The sequence below is a fragment of the Sciurus vulgaris genome, assembly GCF_902686455.1.
Source record: "Sciurus vulgaris genome assembly, chromosome: 1".
Taxonomy (NCBI): domain Eukaryota; kingdom Metazoa; phylum Chordata; class Mammalia; order Rodentia; family Sciuridae; genus Sciurus; species Sciurus vulgaris.
This window is the reverse complement of record NC_136461.1, coordinates 40259925-40286837: the sequence shown is the minus strand read 5'-3', so window position 1 is coordinate 40286837 and position 26913 is coordinate 40259925. Positions and strand designations below refer to the sequence as shown.

The following is a 26913-nucleotide window of genomic DNA, read 5'->3' as shown; positions in this document are numbered from 1 at the left end:
AAAATCAATTAATGGGAAACACTTTAAAGGTATCATTTTAAAACTGGCTTTCAGAGCTAACATATATTCGTTTTCAGGTTGCTACTTCTGAAAACTATTCTTCAACTATTTGCTTTAACTCTGAGAAAAAGGAAAGATTGAACATTTGGAGAAATTCATACAGAAATAATGTCAAGTTTGAGCTGTTCTTATTCTGTTTTAAAGCAGAAAGAGGTACCAGGTAAACTCTTTGTGGGGTGGGATGGGAGAGAAAGAAAATAATAACTGAATCATAAACAGAATATATCTAGTTTTCCAAGTGGTCTGCTTTTTCCAAAACATCATGAACTTTTAGTACAGTTTTTAGCAAGTGGCAAGTTTTGTGTGGGTTATAGAGGAGTGAAAATCACAGAAAAATGTCTGCCTGCTTGGAAAAAGTGTTTTAATTAGGCAAAATAAGCATCAGGAAAAAAACATTTTATCAACAAAGGTTCCAAGTTGGATATTGTGATTGGCAAGGGGTAAGCAAAGAAAGTCATGTAGATGATAAAATGTGGAGAAGAAAGGCAAAGCTATTTGCAATTACACATCAGAAATCAGAATTCTGCCAGTGAAAAAGACGTTTAAATATATTCATTAATCTGTAGCAAGACTTCCACTTGTGCAGTTTCAGAAGCTTTAACTAGCTGCTTAAAATATGAAAAAATGCATTTTAACAAAAGATATTAAAATAGTCAAGACAGCCAACTAATTAGCTGACAAAGTAGAGGCAATGTGGGAAAGCCCTCCCACATTCATTGCAGATTTGCGGCTCCCCCGACCCCGTTTGCCTCCATCAGGCTAACGACCTCATTCTTCCCATAGAGCCTGGCCAAGTCGAAGGCGGTGTCCCCCTTATGGTTCCGATGCCCCACATTGCTGGCCGTGTGCTTCACAAGGAACTCCACCACTGGGAGGTGGCCTTCTCTGGCAGCCAAGTGCAAGGGCAGGTTCCCTTCATTATCCTCGATGTTAACATCAGCTTGAAACTCCAGCAAAGTCTGTAAAGTGTCCAAGAAACCTGCTCTGGCTGCATCATGAATGACAGCAAAACCAGTTCGGTCTTTCAAATTGGGATTAGCACCTCTAAGTAGTAGTCTCCTGGCAATCTCGGGATTTCCAAGTTTCATAACCTAGAAAAGAAGTAAAAACGTAGGATCCTTCAAGTGCTTATGCTACAGGAATATTTAAAAATATCTATCTGCCCTGTTTATATAACTATTTTTGATGCAGTGCTTAGGGAAGACTCCTAGCAACTCCTGAAGGGCTCAGTTGTAGGAAAATACTAGTCAGTTAAAATAGAAAAGTTCTGAAAATTGAGCTTCTTTGATGGACTACCTTAAATGGGCCCAGAAGTGGGATAAATTGATCAATATTTGTGCAACTTGTGTAATTTTCGCTGACAACTCAGTTCTTTATTTCCCATGAAGAGTTGTGTATTTTCTTTCATAAATTCATTAAAATAAAAGAAATGAAATTTGTGATTTAAATAAGTTTCCTATTTGCTCATACATGTTTATAAAATGTGCCTAGAGTATTTAATTCTGGAAAATCAAATGTGGGTAAAATTTGTTTCTAGATGGCTACTGAAAATAAGTAAGGATGGTGAGTTTTTTAAAAGCCCCAAACAACTATCAAATCGATCTATTGTTAAATCTATCTATTAAAAATCCAGACCTGATGTTTTCTTAAATGATTAATTTCCACATGTTCCCTCTAAATAGGGATAACCTCAAATTTCCAAATATTTATTTAAAAATATTTTCTCTTTGCAAGTTCTCTACTATTGACTACTATGTTCAATGCTTAGAATCCTTCATTTCAAATTACAGAATGTTATTATTAAGGAATTAAATAAGCCACAGTATTCTACAATGCTTACTATATTGATTTATCTAAAACTAAGTTCATGATATACCTTTTATTAGATAGGAAATGATTGTTTGGCAGCTGTTCTTGAAAAGAATGAAACAGTCATTCTACTATATTATTTGCTGTTTCTCAAAGCTCTAAGCTCCTGATTTTCAAGTGAGAAAAGAAAAAAAGATATCTGATGTGTGTTTTGGGCACGGCAGCTTTGTCGTGTGGTTTCAGCCCATTTAATAATCAACAGGTGATCCTGTCATTTCCTTTTACAGTTAGGAATAACTATTTGTAAACTGCCAAAATTTTAAAAGTCAAAACACGTTATTAACGTGTGCTATCAACATGAAATAATTCACATCTCAAAGACTTATTTATTGTTGTTTAAATATATTTCACTTTAATAAAAGGTGTTAGTCTCTCATAATTAAAAAATATCTTGTAGAACAGCATGCAAGTGTAATATAGTTTAGTTGTGAAAAGCATTACTCTCATTAACATGCCAGAAAATTTCAGCATTTTAACTAGTTTCATTTACACTTAGGTATTTTTATAATAACCTATATTTAAAATAAATAGGTTCCATAATATACATTTAAGGTTTATTAAATTAAATAATCAATTGGAAAATACAAAGTTAATTTATTTCTTTAAAATGTTTTAAAATAATCACAAATTATGTAATATAAAATATACTTAAAATTATAAATAAAATATATTTTAGAAATGTAAAGTATATAAATTGTCAAGATATTAAGTTTCCCAATTGATAAACCCTGTGAACTTTTAGTCCTTCCTTTATGGCAATCGTAAAAAGACAATTTATTTTTCGAGAACTTCAGGGAAATATACTTTTTGGTTATTAAAAATTAATACAATCTAATTTTTGCCACAACTCTCTCTAAAGGTTTTGCCACATTCAAGAACTCTAGAGTGAGAAAAATGAGATAGATACCATGGATCCTTGCAAAGCAAATGTGTGACTAAGGCCTTTAATATTATCCTGATTGAAAAACTTACCCTAGGAAGAGAAAGCTTTTGCAAATGAGTTAAGTAAACATAATTATAGAAGAAATTTGTCATCTGTTACAGAAAATAATAGTAATATTAGAAATGGTTTTGAAGAAAGGGCTTTCTTATGACATAATTTCAGAGCCAGGATTATGCATACTGAAAATAAGCCTTCTAGACTCCTGTTTGTGTGTGTGTGTATGTGTGTGTGTGTTTCATTTTATGTACTAAAACTAAGCCACAATAAGTGAGTGTTATTATCTTGGTAAGTGTGTTTAATATAATCGTGATTGCAGAGTTGTATTAAAAATATTTGTCAAAACTTTTTATAGTATTAATTGTCCCATCTTCTTGTTTGTCACAAGTCTTATAAGATCTTATTCTGAATGTGGATTCATGCTTTGTGAGACTGATATAATCTCTGGACTCTTCAGTAAGAAACTTTTCAATATATTACATTTGTGGCATTATTATTATCACCAAACCTGTTTAAAACTACTAGGTGGAAAAAAATTCTTTCCCTGCTTAATCTATCTGAAATAACAAGATAAATAATTTAGCATCTGTGCATAAGCTTCCTAAATACTGAAAGTTTTGCAAGGCCAGTGTATTCGAATTTAAAATATACAGAGCATGTGAACTTAAAACTACTGCCACTTGAAACTTCTAATTCTTATAACAAAGCCCTCTAAACAAAGCACTTTAAAAGCCCTCTCCCCAATGAGTTTTCAAAAACAGCTTCCAAATAAGAACAGTTCATAAGAATATCATGAGAAGACTGATAAAGCAACTATTTGAGACTACTTTTCCATTTTTTCTGTTTCTAAGCCTTTCAACTAAGTTACATGATAACGTTTGAGGGGGAAAAATTATCAGGTACATATTTGGCAGCTGGACATGTGTCAATTGTTGCCTGTAAATCTAATTACTGAAAATTAGAGCATACCACGGCATAACCGCAGGGACAAAAACACTGCAGCTGAGCTCTGACTAGAAAATTTAACTTTTTATTTCTCTTCACTCCTTAATGGGTGGATGGTATTATATTAACTGTGAAATGTACATCCTGTCCCCGTGCCCATTCCAAACGAGGAAAGGTCGTTTGTCAAAACGTGAAGCATTTGAAGGAAAAATACCCTTGCTAGCAGTCACAAAAATTAACATTAAAGTCAATTATTGAGGGCAAAGTACATGAAATCACTAATAGCAGTGTATTTACTTCAAATAATAACCACAATAATGTGCTTACAGAACTGTCTAAAACAAAACAAAACAAAACAAACAGCCCTCGGGGCTGCTATCACTACTTTAAAATCCCCAACCGTCACAAAAACATTCCAAAAATTAAGACCAAACCAAGAATCCTTTTGATATCGAGGATGTTATTGGATTTGACGAGTTTGTTCAAAGTACGTCATTTTGGGGAGTTGGATCCACTTAAAGATATAAAATATGGCAACCGACTAGGTTTAAAAACAGTGAAAATTTGTACCCCTGAAAGTTTAAAAGCTGTCATTCTAGAAACCTGGGTTACGTAGGCAACATTATTAACCTGTTTTCCCCACCTCTCTGGATACCAACCTGCAGCGCAGTTCTTCCAAATCCATTTTGTGCATTGACGTTTACATTATTTTGCAACAAACTAGTAAGTTGCTCTAGGTCCCCCCTGGCAGCTGCGGACGCCAACTCGTTCCCCCAAGGTTCGGCCATTCTTTAGGGTCCTGACGATCAGGAAAAGATGAATTAGTTGTTTTTCTTTCTCCCCCTTCCTTTGCTCCTAACCAGGCTGCATGATGGCATAGAAGACTGACAGAAGGACGGGGATGGTTAATCTGGAGTAGAGCTTGGTAGTAAATACTAGTAAGATCTGCCTGCCAAAAGCCCGCCCCTCGATTCACACGTGATTATTCAGCAAAACTGAGCCATTGGAGAGGGGCTCCTTTCCTTGCTTTTTAGCTTAACCCCTGTGAAGATTCAACCCCTGGTGATTCAACAGAGAGGCACACAGACATTCTTGGTTAATTGCTCTGGACGTGAGGTGTAGGTAGAAATGTCACGCACTTACACTAACAGATCTCTGAAAAATATGTGTAGAGACTTAAGGGACTAGGTAAAGGAAAATATACTGCGGAAGAAAGGTATTTGGGAGGAAGAAAAGACATTAACCCACCCTTGTTCACGGTGGTGACTTGAGCCAGAACTTCAGGGGCAGGTCCTCGGAGGGGCTCGGTTTCCATCCGTCTTACGGAATGGGGTAGTCCGGAGTCCTCAGTTGCTGGGAGAGCGCCGCGGTGGCTGGATGCTGACGTGCTCCGCGAGTTAAAGATGATCGCCAAAGGCAGACAGGAGTAGTAGTTCCGAGGCCCTCAAGTTACAGGTCTTAACAATTCCCCAGTGCTTTCGGCTTTTCAAGAAGAGCCTTTAGTTCCGTCCGGGTCAAGCTGCGGGCTATTGCAGCGCCACAAGGCTCTGGAGCCCGCCTGCCGGGCTGCCGCAGCCCCTCTGAGCCTCTGAGGCCGTGGGAGCCGGGCTGGGCGCGCGTCTCCCGATGCTGCCGAGCGTGCGGCAGGCCCCCGGCAAGCCTGTCATGCCGGCCCCACCGGGTCCCGGGACTCCCGGCAGCTTGAGCAAGGACGATAGTGATGCGGAAAGCGTCTATCCGGCTCGTGTCGCTGGAGCAGCTTGCGGCAGCATCTCGGCTGCAAAGGGCAGCTCACCGGTAACTTCCCGCCTACGACTGAGTTAGGTCTGGCTTTCTGCTGTAGGCACTCATTGAGCTGCCGCCGCCGCCGCCGCCTTCTTTTTCCTGCCTTTCTCGGTTTTCTGAGGGCCTCCGGATATGGGGAGGGTCCTGGGAAGGGGAGGCCAAGCCCTAAGTATGGGGAGTCGCCACAATTCCAGGGCGCAGCCAGTTCAGCCGCCCTCTTCACGAGAGCTCAGCAGTTTCGGCGCCCTGTGCCACTTCGCCAATCTTTCGCAGTCCCCCGGCCTGTGCCCCTAGCCTGTGCAGCCTACAGGGCAGCGGCTGCCAGCCAGCTGTGCCCTGCAGCCGAACTGAGCAGCACGGCTTCCTCCCAAGCCGCAGCACTGCCAGTGACAGTCTCTTTTGTAGTTGGTCCCCAAAATCGCACGTCCCTGCTCGCTTCACCACTGTAGGCACTTGCGCGTCGTCCCCCTTTCTGACCTTTTCCTTCCCTCCCTCCCTTGCTTCTTTTTTCGCTGAAACAATTGCTGCTTCTGTTGCCTCTGCAGAGATGGTGCCGGTTTCTTCTCCCTTTTTTCCGACCTCATCAGCTTTTTTTGAAAAGAAAAAAATTGAGCGCTTTTTGAGTTGAAAAACCCGCCCCCATTTTAACGGCAGAGTTTTAAGGAGGCCCGGCGGAGTTGTTGCGCCGCGGGAGCGGGAAGGCCGGGCACCGCCCACGCCCCGCCCTCCGCCCTGGTGGCGCTAGCGCTCGCCGCATCGCACGCTCCGCCCTCCCGGCCCCTCGCCCTTCCTCCCGCCTTCTTGCTGTCTTTCTGCCGGGTCTTCAGAGCTGGTTCTCGCCTGTTGGCCCCGAGGCCCGGCCCCGCTAGAGCGGCGATCGACACAGCCGAGCAGGGCCTGCCCTCCTCAGGCTGGCTGGGCGGGCGGGAATCTGGGATGCGAAACCCGGTTGCCCTGTAGGAGCAGGGGCAGGGGGACTGTTAATTGAGTCGGTTGTGGAGAGCTGAAAGGCCGTGGAGTCTCGGCGTTGGCTGCTGGCAGGCGGAAGGCGAGCTGGCGCAAAGCGAGGCAGGTCCACCAGCCTCCGCGCTCCGCAGCTAGGCTCGCGAAGTTCGAACTATCCGGCCTGCCGCTGCCGCCTCCCCTGGGCGCGCGCACTGTGTAAAATCGGCCTCCTTCGCTCAGCCCCGGGCCTCGGCCTCGCACCTGCCAGATCATCGCTGGGGGCCACTTAGGTGGCGGTTGGATTGGAGGAGAGACTCGCACTGACAGCTCAGTGTCCAGAAAAAGCAAAAGTCTTTTACAGACCGAGTAAAACGGAAAACATGTTATAAGCAGGAAATCATAATGAACTCTGAAGTCTTAATGTTCCAGGAACTAGAAAATATAAAATATTTCTCCTATTCCTAGAGGAAAAGGAGAAAAGCAATTATTTAAAACTATTTAAAGTAAGTCTTGGGAAGAGTTTTCTAACAGCTTTTTCTTTGTTGTCGAAGTTCTCTCATTACTTAGATGGGGACTTGGTTTTCTGGGCTGGAGCTGGGGAGGAAGGTCTGAGTGTAAAGGACTCATCTCTCCCCTACTTGTTTATTTCAGTCGTCGACCCCAGTTCTCTGTTCTTTAACTTCCCTTTTAGTTATAAGAGATTAATTCACTATTGCTTTCTTTACTTTTATGCTCATAAAAATATCCAACACTGTTGCATGGATGCACCGGGTGGTCAAAATGAAGTCAAGCAAAAAATGACAAGAGGTCTAATTAGTACCAGCCTCTGGCACCGTATGTCCTCAGGCAACATCTGTACCCAAATCCTTGAAGTAAACTGGGAGTGTTAAAACACACCAGAACATCTGGACAATTATCTAGCAACAGATTGGCTGTTAGGTGGAGGGAAAACTGAAGCTCTGAAGAATCTGGCAGTGTTTTAACTGAACTGTGGAATGAAAAAAAAAAAAAAAACAAAACAAAACCAGAGTTCTTTTTCTGAGGTAACTACAGCTGAATTGTGAATCAAGTGGGAACTGCAACACAAAAAACTAATTCCTCTTTTTTCTTACATATAGACACTTCCACTGGGACATTTGAGGTTCTATATATGCCAGTAATAAATAATTTTATTATTTTGGGAACTGTGATTTTTTTAAAGCACAGCTGGAAAGTGTAGCACTATTGGCTAAGAGGTAACTGATATTAATACAATTTATAAAAGTTGTTTTCTAGCATTCATTATGGCTTCTTGATTAGAGAAAATATAATGAGGAAGAATCAAATTGCATTTGTTATGTAAAGAATGGGGTATACATGTATTATAATTTTCTTACAGTAAAATACTTTTGCTGATTAACTGAGTAAGTAAAATTTATGGTAATATAAGATGCTCATGGAACTGGATTAAGATTTTTATAGGTCCTCCTAAGCACTGAATATATTATGATGTTCCACCATCGCTATCTCATATGTAAATAAATATTTTTAAGAAACAAAAAAAGTAAAAAAGTACAACAAAAGTCTGTTTTTCTCCATGATGACTAGTTCAGTTGCTTACGATGAATTATTAAATTCTTTATGGGAAGTTTGTGTGACTTTTTGATTGTTTTTGTGGGGTTTGCTGGACCCCTAAAATGTATGTTTACCACAGAGGTTAGTCTAGTTTAGAGAGCATAAGTGAGCAGTACAAGTAGTGCCAATGAAAATCCAACATATTGAGTGCTAGTTCATCGAAGTAGATTCAAGAATATTTGTACCTTCAAAAAGCTTATATTCTAACACGGACCACAGGAAGATACATAGTGTTCTATTATGTTGAAAGTAGTGGTTTCTCTCTTAAAATAGTAATGATATGTCCCTCAAATACTAAAATATAGCCTTTCTAGTTGGATATTAAGTACTAACAATCATGGGAACTTTTTTCTTTAATAGTTTAGAATCATTTTAAAGGAATTATAGAATATGATTTAGTCAAATCATTTTGCTCATTTCCCTCATTGACTCAAATATACATAGTTTCCAAATGATTCACTTTTGGCAATGTGTATGAGGTAATTAAAATTTCTTTCTTTTTTTTGGGGGGGGGTGCACTGTGGATTTAACCCAGGGGCACTTTACCACTAAGCTATATTCCTTTTTGTTATTTTCTAGTTTGAGACAGGGTCTCACTAGTTGCTTAGGGCCTGGCTAAATTGCTGAGTGTGACTTTGAATGTGTGATTTTCCTGTCTCAGAATCCCAAGTCTTGGGATTACAGGCATGCAGCACCACTCCTGCCTACAATTTCTTAACCTGGTCTCAAAATCTTCTCTTTTTCATATTTATAGATAAATAGAGGTGGAAACTTGACCAGCTCTGATAGTAGCCTTAAACTTATCACTTAAACTTGTGGCTTTGGCATTTTATTTCTGAGATTCAGTAGACTTTTTCATCTCGGTACTCAGACCACTTTAGAAAGTCCTTTTGTAAGGTAAGAAAAATAGTAAGCAACTCAAAAGCCTAAGCATAATAGCAACAATTTATATTTGCATAGTGTTCTTTAATTATAAAATAGGATACATATATTACTTGATCTTGACAACTCTGCGAGGTATATATAATTATTTCCATTTTTCAGGTGAGGGAATAAAGAATGATAGAGATTGTGATTTAAAGTCTGCAGGTAGTGCTCACAGTATTTGAACTCAGATTTTGGGCCCCAAATCTTATGTCTTAAAGATTGTCTTTACTTATGAGTCTAGGATTAGCCACTAGACTCTTAAACAACATTAAATCACTAGATGAAATAAATGTTTAATTACTTAAGTGTGGATCTAAGACTGTAGTAGCATTAGTCTTCTTGTGAATTACACTATAAGAAGTATTGTTTATAAAAAACTTGATTATCTTAATCAATGGACCAAAGTTAATACCACCAGTAGTAAGTCATGTTGGTAACATGTGGCCTTGTTATGATGTGAAGAGAAGGACACATCACTTCTATAGTATTTTTCCTTAAAAATCCATAAACTCAGTTCTGAGGAAACATTAGGCAAACTCAAACTGAAGGACATTCTATGAAGTTTCTAAATCTTTAAAAGCTTGACTGAGAAACTCATAAATTAGAAGAGACTATAAAGATAAAATGACTAAATGTACTGTGGCATCTAGATTAGGTCTTGGAATAGGTAAAGGATATGAGTGTAAAAATCCAAATAGATGCTCCAGAATTAATAGAATTATAGCAATATTAATGTCTTAGTTTTGATATATGCACCATGATTATATAATATGGTAACAGGAAGATGAAAAAGTGTAACAGTACTGGTCTGTATTATTTTGGAACTTTTCTATAAATCCAAAGTGATTTAAAACACAAATGTAGTAAAGTAAAAATAAAACTTATTGTTTATATTTGAAAGAAAGATGAAATAAAAATCCCTTTTAAAACAGTAAAAGTAAGATCAAAGAATATGGAAATTCTAGAAAAAGATGTGTTTGAATTAGCTTAAGTTCCACATAACATTACAGACCACCTTTGAGAATAGGTAGATTAAAATTATTTTTCATTGTTCATGTTTATGAACAAAGAGTTTCTCAAGGAAGAAATTTCAAAGGAATACAAAATGATTGTTTTCCTCCTCTTAATTCAATATGTTTTTCTTTCCTTTTCTCTATAGTGGATAGTTGCTTTTGATGCTGGTTTCCAACATTAGTGTTAGATAATAGGGAAAAACTTTTCTTTGCAGGAACTGTTTAAATTTAGCAGCATGGAGGGTCATTCTGTAGGGAGGGGATAGGGTAAGGGGAGAGGACATTGGTTTTAACCTATTCTTGTATCCTGGGTTTGTCACTTTGTACCATGACCTTGGGCAAATTCTTAAAACTCTCAGAGATTTTTATTCTGTTAAGTGATTGTCATGACGATTAAATGAAAAATAAGAGGTGTAATGTTCCTGTACATATTAGACACAATAAAATAATAAATTCAAAATTATTGACTACTATGTACTCAGGACTGCTACATATGAAATATGGTGAATGTACAGACACATTAACTGGACATTGTCGTACAGGACTTAATCCCTGCTACACAGGAGGCTGCAGCAGGAGGACTGCAAATTCAAGGCCAGCCTCAGCAACTTATTTAATGAGGCCCTGTCTCAAAACAAAAAGGGCTGAGGATGTAGCTCAGTGGCAGAGTACCCCTATGTTCAATTTCCAGTACCAGAAAAGCAAAAATAGAAGCAAAACACAGGCAATGAAATGGTTTATGATTTCAAGGAACTTTAAACATTTGAGAAGAGAGAAAACATATATCCATGAAACAGGGAAAAAATGCAAAATTTACTAGTGCACTAAATTGGTTTGTAAAGATACTAAAAACCATGATTACAAAGGATGGGGATCCTCGTTGGCTTAAGTTTTATGAAAGGAGTGGACCCTCAGAAAAACATTTAGGAATTGGCATATAGAGTAACAACTATTGTGTTAGGAGAGTTTTAAGGTTTATGAGGAGTTTTCACAAGCATTCAAAATCACTGTTTTCTTTGTTCTATTTTAGAGGTAAACATTCAGAGAGGTTTTGGTGAAGGGGCAGAGTTAGATTTCAAACCTAGGAAATCCATGAAATCTGTTAGCTTTATAAAAAGATTCAATAGTTTCTATATCTTTTCATAAACTTATTTTCTCATTTATCACCTGAAATAGTCCTTTCAAAAGATGAAGTCAGAAAGCCTTAAGAAACTCATCCAACTTCCTATAGTTAATTATTTGGGAAGTCAATACTAAAAGTCTGCCTGAATATGTAGGGTATTCTACCATCTTTCTACATCATATTGTTTTAATTTCCAGGTGGAGAGAAGGGAGGGAGAAAGGGAATAGCACAGTATTTGTGTAGGTTCTGAGGTACCTTCACATAATATACAGAGGAAACTCTACAATATTTCAGGGTTGTATTCATCTAGGTCATATAACTAGAAACAATTATTCATCTGCTTTGTACTTAGGATGACATATCAGTGGGGCAACTGAATGGCTTTACTTATATTGTTGGTGCTGTATTTCACTTTATGATTTATATTTTATTAAAAAATTAACTTTTTCAGTTGTTGCTGGACCTTTATTTTACCTCTTTATTTATTTGTGGTGCTGAGAATTGAATTCAGTACCTCACGCATGCTAGGCAAGTGCTCTACCACTGAGTTACAACTCCAGCCCTCCTGATTTATATTTGTGCTGAATTTTAGAATTTCTTTTCAGGGATGGCAATTAAGACACTTTGATTCATGTGAGTACAGAGGGTTCTTTCTATTCCTTATCTTGCTAATTTTACACTAAACACAGATTATCATATAATAGTTGTAGGCCAGACTATTTTCATTTAATAAATGGAATACATGGAATAAATGCATATGCATATACACACACTATAAGTATACCTATATTTACATATATATATATATATTTTTGTGTGTATGTGTGTGTTTGGGGGGGAGGGGTGCTGGGGATCCAATCCAGGGACCCATTCATGCTAGGCAAACACTCTTACCACTGGGCTATACCCCCAGTAAATCTATATCTTAAAACAACTTAGCATACTTCTTTGTACTCAAACAACTGAACATTTAATTCAGATTTTCTGATTTTTTAAAGGATATATTCCAATTTAATAAGCTTAGGACTTGATTGTATATGGTAATTTCATTAGTCTATTTTAGCTGTACTAAATAAAATCAGCAATCTCGCTTCACATTTTAAGGCGTTTACATACTTTCCAAAGCATATAAATGTCCTATTACAGCCCAGAAGCTAATATTTTCTCAAGGCAAGGTTCAACATACTCCACTGTCACCTTTCCTCTAGTCAAGATGGCAATTACAAAATATTCATTGTACTTTTTGTTTTTTTTTTTTTTCTGGCTGGTTAAGGGAAAAAGGCTGTCAATTCCTGACCGTAACTTGAAACTTTCAGTAATTGATGAGTAATCTAATAGTTTTTTTTTTTTACTTGTAAGAATATTTTAATAAGACCGACTACATTCAATGCCAGAAACAATAGATATGATTACAACAGTAAAACGATTTTATTTTTCATAACTATTAATTAAAAAGTGCTCATCCTCTTTTTGAGGTCGAGATTCTCAAACCCTTCTCAGCTTCCATGCCTCCCCCGCGTACATGGTAAGAGTTTGAGTACTTCTGTGGTACTGAGTCTGAGGATGCAGATCAAGCGGCTCGAGAGTATATGTGACAGTATGTAACCGGGTTTTCACTGTAAGATTGAGCATTAGAGACTGTATGAAGTTATATTTCGGTGAAACTTAGATAAAAAAGTACACTTGTGAAATGCTATTTGTTAGACGGATTGTGAAAGTGTGTTGGACGCTGCATGTGTTTGTGTGACTAAATCACGTGAGGCGAAGGACCTGATCCCCGCCCCAGCCAGTGGGAGGCAGTACCCCCAGGCCTTTGCTTCAACACAAACCGGAATAACCCGTTGCGGGACTTCAAGCTCCCGCAGTTGCTGGTTGGTGTCTGCGCTGCGGGGGTAGGCATCTCCTCGCGGTAGTCGCGCTTCCAGCGCTTGACAGGAGGCCAGTCACGTGACAGCCGCAAAGCGGTGCTTTGCGACCTCGATGACAGGCAAAATGTGCGACAGCCCTGGCGCTGGCCAACCAGGGGCGGAGGCGGCGGCCAGGGAGGAAGCGGAGGAGGCGGAGGCGGCTGTGGCGATCGCCCGCCTGCTTGTTCGCTCCGTTTCCCCGCCCCCGCCGGTCTTGTCGCGGCTGAAGGGAGCCGGCTGCGCGCTGTCGCAACCTGCCCTCATCCTGGCTGGCGACAGTAAGACCAGATCCGCAACGAAACCAACCTCCCTGTTCGGGCGGCTGCGGTGCGGGCTCAGCTGGGCGCTGGCGGGCGGCTGGGGCGCCTGAAGGTTACCGAGTGCATGAGCACCTAGCGCCTCCCGCGCTGCCCCGCCCGCCGTCCCGCGGTCCCGCCCGCCGGCTCGCCCGCCAGCCCCTCGGCGCCCGGCGGCGGCGGCGGCGGCGGCGGCGGCGACGGCCGCAGGAGGCGCCGTCTCCCTCCCAGGTGCGCGCTTCGCTCCCGGAGCCGCGGTATTCGGCGGCCGCCATGGCGTCCAACATGGACCGGGAGATGATCCTGGCGGATTTTCAGGTGAAGTATTTGGCCCGACTCTCCTCCCACTTCCAACCTCGTGAATTCCGGGTACCTGAAGGGTGGCTTCTTCCCAGCGTTTGTTTGAGCGCTGCAGTGGTGTGTAGTTTAGGCTTTCAGACGGGACGTGGTGTGTGTGTGTGTGTGTGTGTGTGTGTGTGTGTGTGTGTGTGTGTGTGTGTTTTGTGAGCCGTGGGGAAGCATAATTTATTTGCTATGGTGGGTGTGTGTAGGATATATTAAGTACGGGTTGAATGAGCTTTTTAGGTTGGGGGTTATAAATTTTGGGTTATTGTGTGTGGAGTGCTTAGTATATAGGGAGTGTGTAGAATTTGGGGGTATTAAGTGAGGGACCCTTAAGTATGAGGTGTTTTGGGTTGTTCCATGAGGAACTTGAGATGTATGGAGTGTGTGTGTGTGTGTGTAGTGTGTGTGTTATGGGTGTGGTGTATTGTATTAAGGGAAGAATAAAACAGAATGATGAGGAGGAGGTGGTGAGAGTAGCTGGGCATTGTAGTCCTTTTTAAAGAGGAGTAAACATTTGAGACTTTGAATGCCTTATTGGAATCTTTGGAGGGTAAGAAGATAAGGAAGAGACAGTAGACTATTCCATTGTACCTCTTTAGTGATTTCACTAGCTTTATAATTCATATTTTGCGACTCCCCCTCCCCTACAGATTTAAATTGCTTGGTTGGTGTACTTTCTCCAGGAATAAAGGATAAGTAAAGGTTATTCCCTGTGATAGTGATACTGGCATGTAAGTATCTTAGGGAGGCCCTTTGAAATTAGAGCTGGAAATACTTGGAATTAGAAGTGATAGACTTTGTTAACTTTGCCTTTTGATGTTTGGTGAAGAAAATATTTTAGTGTTTTTATACATTTTGACATTAACTTAGAAGCTATTGTCAAGTATAGCCAGACTTTTGTTGTCTATGATTTAACACTAGCATTGTAGATATAATTTTCCTCACTGAGCTTTTGTTGAGCTTCTTCCCCTGTCCCCTTATTTTTCTTTATTTTTACAATTTAATGTTCTGGTGACCATGTTGACCATTTCTAGAGTTTTGGTTACTCTGTAGTATCTGATGTACTGAGAATGTGCAAATATCTACATTTTCTTTATTTTGTACCCACCAGACTTGAAAAGGAAGAGTCTTAAAATAAGTTGACTACAAGATTTTGGTGTTTTGTAGGTTTAGGAATGGCCTGGGGTCTTTTGCTTGCCTAAATCTTTCATCATCTTTTTGTTTTTGCATTTAAAAAAATCCTTCAGTTCAGTCTTTAAATGTGGTATTCCTTGTGTGAAAAAGAACTCTATATTTTTAGGTATAGTTTTATTCCGTTATAAAATTGTTGTGTTCTGATGGCTTTGGATAACAAAAAGCGTAGTTTACTGTGTTAAAAGCCCTACGTAATTATAACTTTGTTTATGCGTCCTATTTAATCTTACATTGACCAAAACTCAGGAAATTTATTTATTTATTTATTTTTGGTACCAGGTATTGAATCCAAGGATGCTTAACCAATGAACCATGTCTGGCCTTTTTTATTTTTTATTCTGAGACAGGATCTTGCTAAATTTTTAGTGCTTCACTAGGTTGCTGAGGCTGGCTTTGAATTTGAGATCCTCCTGCTTCAGCCTCCTGAGTTGCTGAAATTACTGGCTTGTGCCACCTTTTTTTTTTTTTTTTTTTGGTGGTGGTGGTGTGGAAGTTTGAACCCAGGGCCTTGAGCATGCTGTTCAAGAGCTTTACCACTGAGCTTCATCCCCGCCCAGATTCTTAGAGGCAAAGTTGATAGTTTTTGACAAGTATCAGGAGTTTTGGTCATGATTATTGATCTCAATAAATTTTAGTAAGATTTTCTCTTATTGAAATGGTTTATTGGCCAAGGATAATGCTGTGCACAATTGTTTATAAATGGAAACAAAAACAAAAACCTAACCAGTATGTACTGTGAATGGTTTACCAAATGGGAAAGTTAATTTTATATTGTCAAATATTTAAGAAGTTATTGATAGAATAAAAAGCTATTTAGAAAACTATACACATGTTAAACACATTAATCTTTTGTATATTTAGGAACCTATAATCCTCTTAGAAATCAACATGCCAGATAAGTTTGCTTTCATAGTCTTACTGTAAAATTGATTATATTTTGTTTTTTATATGTGGTATGTGTTTTTAGGATTAACTTTTAAAAATAAGCATTTATCCTATTATATGAAAACCAGGTAATTTATTTTAAAGATTACACTTAAAGACTGGATGTAAATCTACATCCAGTAGATGACTTCAGTTTCTTCTATAACTGAACAAATCATTTTCCCCACACAAAAATGAATATAACAAATTCATATTTTGTTTATATCTTAACGATTTTGAGAATTTGTAATAACTTAAAAGGTCAGTATGTCTTTATACAAAAGACATAATTCAAAAATAATTAGATTTAAAATGTCAGATTTTGGTTGTTGCTGGAAAATAGGCTCTAATAAGCAAAAATAGGGGAACTATATCCCCAGCCCTTTTTATTTATTTATTTTTTTGAGACATGATCTTGCTAAGTTGCTTAGGGCCTGGCTGAATTACTGAGGCTGGCCTGAAACTTTTTATACTCCTGCCTCAGCTTCCTGAGTCACTGGGATTGCAGGTGTGTGCTACAGCTGGAAAATCTTTTGAGAAGGAATTTTGTATTTTTTTTTTTTTTTTTTACTATTTCAACTCAATAAAGAAAAGACTTCTGTTGAAATCAGTGGTGATAAGAGGTTGATGGAAGATTGTAGCTCATACTTAATGGGCTAGTATAGGTGGGGGAACTTAGTACAAGGCACCCCCCCCCCCCAGGAAAATTCTCCCAATTAAGTAAATATTTTATTTTTTGCACGGCTGGAGAGCAAGTCCAGGGCCTTGTACATGCTAGGCAAGCACTTTAACACTAAGCCACACCCTCAACCATAAAAAAATTTGTGGTAAAATATCTATGTTTTCTAAAATTTGCCATGTTAAGCACTTTTAAGTGTTCAGTAGCATTAAGTACATTCACATTCCTGTGTAACCATCACCACCATCCGTCTTCAGAACTCTTTTTATCCTGTAAAACTGTAACTTTGTATCCATTAAACAGTAACTCCCTATTCCTCCCTGTCTCTGGTCCCTGGCAATTACTGTTCTATTCCCTCTTTATGAATTTGACCTTATATAAATGGAATCATATTGTTTGTCCTTTCCTGACCGACTTATTTCACTTATTGTAGTATCTTCAAGGTTCATCAATTTTGTAGTGTGTCAGAATTTTATTCCTTTTTATAGCTAAATAATGTTCCATTATTTGTATATTTCACATTTTGTTTATCCATACATTTTCAGTGGACATTCAGAGTCGCACCTTTTGGTTGTTATGAATTAATGCTGCTGTGAACACTGACATATACAGATATCTGTTTGAGTACATGCATTCAGTTCTTTTGGGTGTATACCCATAAGTAAAATTGTGGAATCACATGATAATTCTATTAGTGTTTTAGAACTGCCATACTGTTTTCCATAGTGGCTGCACCACAAAAGTTTGAATGGAGAGAATGCCTGCATCTTGTTTAGTCAATTATTGTTAAATTTAGCCCTGAACTAGTCAGTTTGGAATATTTTACCAAAACGCACCTTGAAACATACATAGTGTTAGCACAGTGTGTTACTGGTAAAGGAATAAATAGAATAGTACAACTACAGTTCTGGCTGGCTATAGTCAGGAGGGGGAGTATAAAGGAATTTCCTGGGATTAAAAAAACAGGCATTGATGAATCATGAGATTCCCTGCTCCTTTAATGTTTTTATAACAAAGAGATACATTCAGGTGAAAGTTCCAAATCTTGTTCATTTGGTAATTATAAAATTCTTTAACAACTGATTTTCTTCTCCTTCACAAAAATCACAAACTTTGAGACCTGTTTGATTTGCTTGTAGATGTGAAAATAGTTAGCCAGACAATTGCAGTTGCTGTCAGGTAATTTCAATAATATTGTTTACCTCTTATGTGGTTCTAGGTTGACCAAAAAATGAGTCTCCCTCCACCCACTTTAACCTTTTGATTAATGTCATGGTAATTTTTCTAAAATAAATTTTTCTAAAATAAATTTTTTTCTAAAAAAATTTTTTTATAGCTCTAAAATAAAGTTTTTAGCATGGCATGTGGTGGCACATTATCTATAATTCCAGTGACTCAGGGGTCTGAGGCAGGAGGATTGCAAGTTCCAGGCCAGCCTAAGCAATTTAGCAAGACCTGTCTCAAAATAAAAGGGACTGGGGATGTTGTAGTTCAATGATAAAATGTCCCTGGGTTCAATCCCAAGTACCAAAAAAAAAAAAAAAAAAAAATTATAACACATTTTTTTTCCTTTGGGAAAAACTGCCTCAGTTTTTTTCCTTTGGGCAAAAACATGGGGTATAACCATTTAGGTTAGTCTCACACATTTGCTTTATGTTTTTCTATTTGTTTCTCTGTTGCTGATAATACAGAGACAGCATAGTGCTACTCAAATGAAGAAAAAAAGAACAACTCCCAGTAGTAGTAATATTTTGTTTCAGACTTTCTCAGAAAGATAATCCTTTCTGCCTTGCTAAAAAAAAAGTATTCTTTCTTGTTCCACTGGTCATACATTAAGAGCTCCTTTATTTTTTCTCAAATTTGGCATTGATTTTGATTTAGTTATAGTTCCTGTATAGAACTATAACTAAATCATGCTTTTGTTTTTCACTCTTGTTCTATTTAGTAATTTTTTGTTTTTTTTGACTGCAGATTGAACCTAAGGGTGCTTTACCACTGAACTACATTCCCAGCCCTTTTAAATTTTTTATTTGGAGAGGGTCTCACTAAGTTGCTTTGGGCCTTGCAAGTTTTTGAGGCTGGTCTTGAATTTGTGATACTCCTGCCTCAGCTTCCCAAGTTGCTGGGAGTACAGGGGTATGCCACTGTGCCCAGCTAGTAATATTTTTGCTGCCTGTGTTGCTTGAGTAATCTTCTAATATTTGACTACTACCATGGAGTTTTGAGGTTTAATTTGCCTCTGAACTCCTTTTTGAAGTATAGTGTTCCATGACACCTCTCTACGGTACATAGTTTCTGCCCCTTTATAACTTTTTCTTCTCTAAATGAAGTTTTGAATCCCTCTTTCTTTTTTATTTTGATGCAAAAAGATAACTTCTACAAAAGAGGATGATAGACTGTGTGAGCTGAAATGGTATTAATCCAAGCAGTTGGGTATTCTTTGTGTTGTATGGATTAGGAATCAAACTAAGTCTCCATGGAACACTTTGCATTCCTGAGAAGAGTGGATATGAGATTGAGTTCTGTGGCCATGAGTAGTCTTGTTATCTATCCTTTCTTTCCTTTCTCCTCTATCCTCTTTATTAGAGGGACACATCATGTTTTAGTATTTGGATTATAGGTTTTTGGGGAAATAAAGTTTTGGCACGTAGAATGAAATTTAAAAATTCAGGGTTAAGGATATGACTTTTGGACTATTGGATTTAAATCATGGTTCTTACCACTCACTCACCTTGTGATCTTTGGCTAGTCACTTCACACTTCTCTGCCTCAGTTTTCCCATATGAAAAATGAGTTAACGCATATAAACTGATTAGAAGAGGTGTCTGACCTAGAAACAACAAATTCTAGCTGTGACTTTCATTTTTGACAATTTTAAGGTGTGTACTTGTTCAGGGGAACTTCTATTTGAAGCTTGTCATTTTTTCTTTTGTGGAAATTGAGATTCCAGAGAAAGGAGTCAAATTGTTCAAAGTCGTGGTTTGGTTTGGAACAAAAATTTTATCCATGTACATGTAAGAGTCGTTCATTTTCTTGCTAATTTGTCAGATAGCTTGAAGTTTTTGAGGAATACGGACCTGCTGCCCAGAAATTTCTTCAAATGAGGAAACATGTATTAAACTTATAAATATATGCATATATATGTGTATACATGCATATATATGTGTGTATATATATAAATAAACAAAATAACAAGTCAGGTGTGGTGGTGTACACCTGTAGTACTAACTACTTGGGAGGGTTGATCATTTGAGCCTACTTGTTTGAGACTAGCCTGGGCAACATGGCAAAACTGCCATCTGGGGGTGATGGTGGGGGAAGTGCTTGGCATGCACTAAACAAGAGAAAGCTGGCATTTTGGTAATTCCCAGTCTACTACTTAGTGCCATGCTGGTATATCACAGGCAGTTGAAAAGCCGTGAAATGAACACAAGAGTCTCTGTATTTGCTGAGCATGGTTGGGTTGATGCCTGCTGTTAGCTTGAGTTGATTTATGGCTCTCTAGATCAGGAGTTAGCAGACTATATTTTGCAGGCTGGCTGCTTGGTTTTATAAATAAATATTCGTTAGAACATAAGTTACATGTGTTGGTTTGCCTGTGTTTTCTTTCTTGCTGTAGTGATAGAGTTGAGTAGTTGAGAAAGAGACTTTTGGCCTATAGGCCTAAAATATTTTTTATTTGGCCCCTTTCCTCAATTAAACCATTATTTTTCTAAGTTTTATTAACTTCACAGTGCTAAAACATTTGAATGTGCCTCCCAGGTAGCAGTATATGGTTACACCTTCACAGGGGGCAGTTGTTAGAGCAATGTACTTACAAAAAGTAGCTGGAACGGTGGTGTTTGTTTTGTTTTGGGTATGATTCTCTGAGCATATTCAACATATAGAATGGATATCTGCCTGGAGTCCTTTCTAGGTTAAGAGTGGACTAGGTCAGACCAAATAAAGTCTGGACAGTTACTTGGCAGCAATGGGTTTAAGGACATTTAATTGTAATTCAGATAATTGATTTAGATTAGGAATCAGCAATCTACAGCCTGAGGGCCAAACCACTACCCGTTTTTGTAAATAAAGTTTTATTGGAACATAGTCACTCATATTTGTTTACATGTTGTCTATAGGCCACATTTGTCCTTAATAGCAGAGTTGAGTAGTTGACTATGTGGCCTGCAAAGGCTAAATATTTACTCTACCCCTTATAGAAAGTTTGGTGATCTAGAACAGTGGTGATTTCTATATTCCCTCCTTCCCCCAACATTAGGCAATGTCTAGAGATCCTTTTTTTTTTTTTTTGGCTGTCACAGCTGGAGAGTGCTGCTGGCATTTAGTGAAGAGAGACGAAGAATGCTGTTAAATATTCTGTAATGCTCAGGATATCCCCCCTCCCACAATGGGGAGTTATCTGTTCCTGAATGTTGATAGTGCTTAAAAACAAACAAACAAACAAAAAAAAAAACTTGATCTAAATCAGTGGTTCTCAAACTTGAGCTTGCATCAGAATAATTTAGAGGACTTGTTACACCTTAGGTTGCTCGACCGCCACCCCAACATTTCTGATTTACTAGGTCTGAGGTGGGATCTGCAATTTGGATTTTTACCACATTCCTAGATATGCTAATGCTGCTGATCTAAGGACTATTTGGTAGTTTGGATTTTTACCACATTCCCAGATTATGCTAGTGCTGCTAATCTAAGGACTATACTTGAAAAGTGACTTTTGAAATTCCATTCATTCCTGTAATTCTTTGATTTTTTTTTTTTTTTTTTTTGGTACTGGGTATTGAACCCAGGAGTGCTAAACCACTGAGCCACATCACCAGCCCCCCCCTTTTTAAATACCTTTATTTTATTTGTTTATTTAGTTTTATGTAGTGCTGAGGATGAACCCAGAACCTCGTATGTGCCAGGCAAGCACTCTATCACTGAGCCACAAACCCAGCCCCTCCCCAGCCCTTTTAAAAAATGTTTTATTAAAAACAGGGCCTGGCTGAGTTGCTAAATGCCTTGCTAAATTGCTGAGACTGGCTTTGAACTCGGGATCCTTCTGCCTTAGCCTCCCCAGTCGCTGGGATTACAGGCCTGTGCCAGCTGATTTTGTGATCTTAACTACTGTTACATGTGTGTGACTTAGAAAAATGAAATATTTCAGTATATACTTGATACTTAGGCTGTTTCATGACTTTATGTCTTTGGACCCTTACTTTTTGTGACCCTTTGAAAAATTTATGTTATCTCTCAAAATCTTCTGCCTGCCTCTTTTTTTTTTTTTTTTTTTCTTTTTTCTTTTTTGCAGATGTCACACTTTACTCCAGCTTTCCTCCCACTTTCATATTAAATATCTGAAATATATTTATCTTAGAAAACAGTATCAACCCAGTACTCAATGAATACAAGCTGTGGAATAAACAGTGAGTCCAGATTGCAAGACCATGGATTATTTAAAAAAACAAAAACAAAAACGAGTGTGTGTGCTGGGGTCCGGATTCCTTAGCTGTCTCCCCAGGGGAGCACATGGCATTTCCTACTGGGCCAAACAGGAGGAAAACCACTGTCGCCCTGCCGACCTCACCCCCTCCTGTGCAAGACCCTTGTTTAGTTTAAGGGAACAACTTGAGCTCATATTTTGGTGCTGGGAGCTCAGTCTCTGAGCAGGTTTTCGTGTGCTTTGTAGAGTTTGTAGAGCTTCTGCCTCCAGGCCAGGAGGATCTTGGCAAACCAATTCTCCTCCCAGCTGCTCTCAGTTCAGTTCTGGTACCTGGGGTGGAGGGAGCATGAAGTGGGAAGTGGAGCTGCCATGAGGAGTCTCAGGAGCTGGGCGGCATCCTCGTCCAGGGTCTCCACTTCCCCACGAAGTCGTAGTCTACCTGGCATGGGTGGCAGAGGCAATACACCTGCTGCCAGTGCTCATTGAAAGGCACCAGCTTCTTGGTGTGGAGGTCCAGCAAGTATTGAATTAAGTTGGTGAAGGACACCTGAGGCCGGTGCTGAAGGCCTCGCTGACTGAGGTGGGCAGGCTAGTGTGATTAGGATACAGCCTCTGCATGGGCACCACGAACTTGTGGTTGAACTCCTCGTTCTCCAGCTTGAACTTGATGTGGAAGGCTGAGATGGGCTGGAGGAAGGGGTTGCGCACCAAGAGGAACTTGGTGTACTTCTTCAGCTTGATCTTCATGAGTTGGTGGAAGAATTTCCCCTAACAGCGCCAGAACTTGTGGAATGTCAAGTAGGTGCTGGAGTTGTGCACATGCTCAGTGGGATGTCCAGGGGGTTGCGGTAGGGGGCGCTGCTGTCCCAACAGGCTCTTGCTCAGGACTATCATCACGCACTTCCAGTTGGTGCAGGCCACCCTGTGCACGTAGCAGTAGGTGACCCCTTGGTGGTCATCCATGGTAGGTGGCTCAGCTTGTAGTTGGGTATGTCATCAAAGGAGCGCTCCTTGGTGGAGAATGCCAGACTGGAGTGGCACAGAAGTCTTGCAGCACACTTCTCCTCTCAACCTGCTGCTGGCCCTGGTTGGGGCTTTGTTGGGCGTCATGGGAGGAACCAGTCGTAGCCCCTCATGTTTTCCTCCATCTGGCTCAGCGCCTGCTTGCCAGAGGCCAGCACCTTGCCGTTCACCTTGATTCTCTGGATTCTTTTAATGATAGCTATAATAGAAGAGTGTTAGTGAGATCCTTATCTTGATCCTTATTGACTCCTTTGACTTTTTTCCCCAATGGGAATGAGTGATTTATTTATTTATTTTATTTTATTAAAATCATTTTTGTTTTTACAGACTGCATTTTGATTCATTGTACACAAATGGGGTACAACTTTTCATTTCTGTGGTTGTACATAATGTAGATTCATACTATTCATGTAATCATACATATACATAGGGTAATTCTGTTTCATTCCCCACCACCTCTGACCCTATTTTCCTCTACACCATCCAAAATTCATTCTCTTACCCCCATTACCCCCCTCATTATATATTGTCATGCACTTATCAGAGAAAACATTTGGGCTTTGGTGTTTTGGGCTTGACCTATTTCACTTAGCATGATATTTTCCAACTTCATCCACTTACCAGCAAAGGCCATGATTTTATTCTTTATGGCTGCGTAATATTCCATTTTGTGTGTGTGTGTGTGTGTGTGTGTGTGTGTGTGTGTGTATATATATCATAGTTTCTTTAGCCATTTGTCAATTGAAGGGCATCTAGGTTGGTTCCACAATCTAGCTATTGTGAATTGAGCTGCTATATGAACAATGATGTGACTGCATCACTGTGTTATGCTGATTTTAAGTCCTTTGGGTATAAACTGAGGAGTGGGATAGCTGGGTCGAATGGTGGGTCCATTCCAAGCTTTCTGAGAAATCCCCATACTGCTTTCCAGAGTGGCTGCACCAATTTGCAATTCCACCAGCAATGTATGAATGTGCTTTTTCCCCCACATCCATGCCAACACATTATTGCTTGTGTTCTTGATAATAGCCATTCTAATTGGAGTTAGATGAAATCTTAGGGTGGTTTTAATTTGCATTTCTCTAATTTCTAGGGAAGATGAGCACTTTTTCATATATTTGTTGATCACCTGTGTATCTTCTTCTGTGAAGTGTCTGCTTATTTCCTTAGCCCATTTATTGATCGGGTTCTTTGTATTTTGGGTGTAAAGTTTTCTAAGTTCTTTATAAACTTTGGAGATGAGTACTCTCTCTGAAGTGTGTGTGGAAAAGATTTTCTCCCACTCTGTAGGCTCTCTTCACATTATGGATTGTTTCCTGTGCTGAGAAAAAACTTTTTAGTTTGAATCTATCTCATTTATTGATTCTTGCTTTTATTTCTTGTGCTATGGAGGTCTTGATAAGGAAGTCTGGTTCTAAGCCAATGCGATGGAGATTCCGGCCTACTTTTTCTTCTGTTTGGTGAAGGGTCTTAGGTCTAATTCCTAGATCCTTGATCCATTTTGAGTTGAGTTTTGTACAGGGTGAGAGAGAGAGGGGTTTAATTTCATTGTACTGCATAAGGATTTTCAGTTTTGCAGGCACCATTTGTTGAAGAGGCTATCTTTTCTCCATTGTAAGTTTTTGGCACCTTTGTCTAGGATGAAATTATTGTACTTATGTGGGTATGTCTGTGTGTCTTGTATCTTGTACCATGGGTCTCCCCATCTATTTTGGTGCCAGTACCATGCCATTTTTGTTACTATTGCCCTATAGTGGAGTTTTAAGTTCTGGTATAGTGATACCTGCTGCATCACTCTTCCTGCCCAGGATTGCTTTGGCTATTCTGGGTCTTTTGTTCTTCCAGATGAATTTCATGATTGATTGTTCTGTTTCTATGAGAAATGTCATAGGGATTTTAATTGGAATTGCGTTAAATGTGTATAGCACCTTTGGAAGTATAGCCATTTTGATAATATTAATTCTGCCTATCCAAGAACATGGGAGATCTTCCCATCTTCTAAGGTCTTCTTCAATTTCTTTCTTCAGTGTTTTGTAGTTTTCATTGTAGAGATCTTTTACCTCTTTGGTTAGATTGATTTCCAAGTATTTTTTTTTTTTTGAGGCTATTGTGAATGGAGTTGTTTTCCTCATTTCCCTTTCAGATGTTTCATCGCTTATGTATAGAAATGCTTTAGGTTTATGCATGTTGATTTTATATCCTGCTATTTTGTTGAATTCATTGATGAGTTCTAGAAGTTTTCTGGAGTTGTTTTTTGGATCCTCTAAATATAGAATTTTGTCATCAGCAAATAGTGACAGCTTGAGTTCCTCTTTTCCTATTCGTATCCCTTTAATTTCTTTAGTCTGTCTAATTGCTCTGGCTAGTATTTCCAGGACAATGTTGAATAGAAGTGGTGAAAGAGGACATCCTTGTCTTGTTCCAGTTTTTAAAGGGAATGGTTTCAGTTTTTCTCCATTAGGAATGATGTTGACCATGGGCTTAGCATAAATAGCCTTTACAGTGTTGAGGTATATTCCTACTATCCCTATTTTTTCTAGTGTGTTGAGCATGAAGGGGTGTTGTATTTTGTTGAATGCTTTTTCTGAGTCAATTGAAATAACTATATGATTCTTATCCTTAAGTCTATTGATATGATGGATTACATTTATTGATTTACGGATGTTGAACCAACCTTGCATTTCTGGGATGAACCTCACTTGATCCTGGTGCACTCTCTTCTTAATATGTTTTTGTATATGGTTTGCCAGGATTTTGTTAAGGATTTTTGCGTCTGTATTCATCAAGGATATTGGTCTAAAGTATTCTTTCCTTGTTGTGTCTTTGTCTGGTTTGGGTATGAGGTGCTATTAGCTTCATAGAATGAGTTTGGTAGGGTTCCCTCCTTTTCTATTTCCTGGAATACTTTGAGAAGTATTGGAATGGGTTCTTTGAAGGTCTTGTGGAATTCAGCTGAGAATTCATCTGTCCTGGACTTTTCTTGGTTGGTAGGCTTTTGATGACTTCTTCTATTTCATTATTTGATATTGTTCTGTTTAACTTGTGTATGCCCTCCTGGTTCAGTTTGGGAGGATCATATGTCTCTAGAATTTGTCGATGTCTTTGGTATTTTCTGTTTTGTTGGAATATAGATTTTCAAAGTAGCTTCTCATTATCTTGTTTATTTCAGTGGTGTCTGTTGTGATATTTCCTTTTTCATCACGAATTTTAGTAATTTTGAGTTTTCTCTCTCCTTCTCTTTGTTAGTGTGGCTAAGGGTTTGTTTATTTTGTTTACTTTTTCAAAGAACCAACTCTTTGTTTTGTCAATTTTTTGAATTCTTTTGTTTCAGTTTCATTGATTTCAGCTCTGATTTTAATTATTTCCTGTCTTCTACTCCTTTTGGTGTTGTTCTGTTCTTTTTCTAGGGCTTTGAGCTGTAATGTTAGGTCATTTATTTTGTTGACTTTTAATTCTTTTCTTGAATGCGCTCTATGCAATGAATTTTCCTCTTAGTACTGCTTTTATAGTGTCCCAGAGCTTTTGATATGTTGTATTGTCATTCTCATTGACCTCTCAGAATTTTTTTTATCTCCTCCCTGATGTTTTCTGTTATCCATGTTTCATTCAATAGCATATTATTTAATCTCCAGGTGTTGGAGTGATTTCTGTTTTTTATTTTGTCCTTGATTTCTAATTTCATTCCATTATGATCTGATAGAACACAAGGCAGTATCTCTTATTTTTTTTGCATTTACTAAGGACTGCTTTGTGGCATAACATATGGTCTGTTTTTGAGAAGGTTCCATGTGCTGCTGAGAAGAAAGTGAATATGCTCATTGATGGATGAAATATTTTAGTTAAGGTGAGGTAGAGACACAATCAAGCAGTCATATTTTAAGTTTAATAGCTTTTGATTT

The 26913-nt window shown here is 38.8% G+C and overlaps 2 protein-coding genes and 1 pseudogene across 4 annotated transcripts in view; 1 reads left to right on the top strand and 2 right to left on the bottom strand.

The window, feature by feature from the left end:
* CDKN2C (cyclin dependent kinase inhibitor 2C) lies at window positions 1-6302 on the bottom strand. 2 transcript variants are annotated; one of them, XM_079118193.1, is made up of 3 exons: window positions 5063-6302; window positions 4474-4613; window positions 1-1151 (listed from the first exon to the last, which is right to left on the bottom strand). In XM_079118193.1, exons 2-3 carry the CDS (start codon window positions 4600-4602, stop codon window positions 774-776), a joined length of 507 nt encoding a protein of 168 aa, XP_078974319.1. In that variant the 5' UTR covers window positions 4603-4613; window positions 5063-6302; the 3' UTR covers window positions 1-773. The 2 variants fall into 2 exon arrangements, with proteins under 2 accessions (XP_078974319.1, XP_078974320.1); XM_079118194.1 differs by lacking the exon at window positions 5063-6302 and having other exon boundaries at window positions 4474-4984.
* A 7053-nt stretch (window positions 6303-13355) lies between these two features.
* The window catches only part of FAF1 (Fas associated factor 1), a 488868-nt gene continuing 475310 nt past the window's right edge, over window positions 13356-26913 (top strand). Inside the window, exon 1 of the mRNA XM_079154561.1 lies at window positions 13356-13742. Coding sequence (XP_079010687.1) covers window positions 13698-13742 — 45 coding nt within the window. The 5' untranslated portion in view covers window positions 13356-13697. The remainder of the gene's footprint in view (window positions 13743-26913) is intronic.
* On the bottom strand, window positions 22004-26798 carry LOC306638084 (carbohydrate sulfotransferase 12-like; annotated as a pseudogene). The gene has a single exon. The product of its transcript is annotated as a carbohydrate sulfotransferase 12-like (transcript).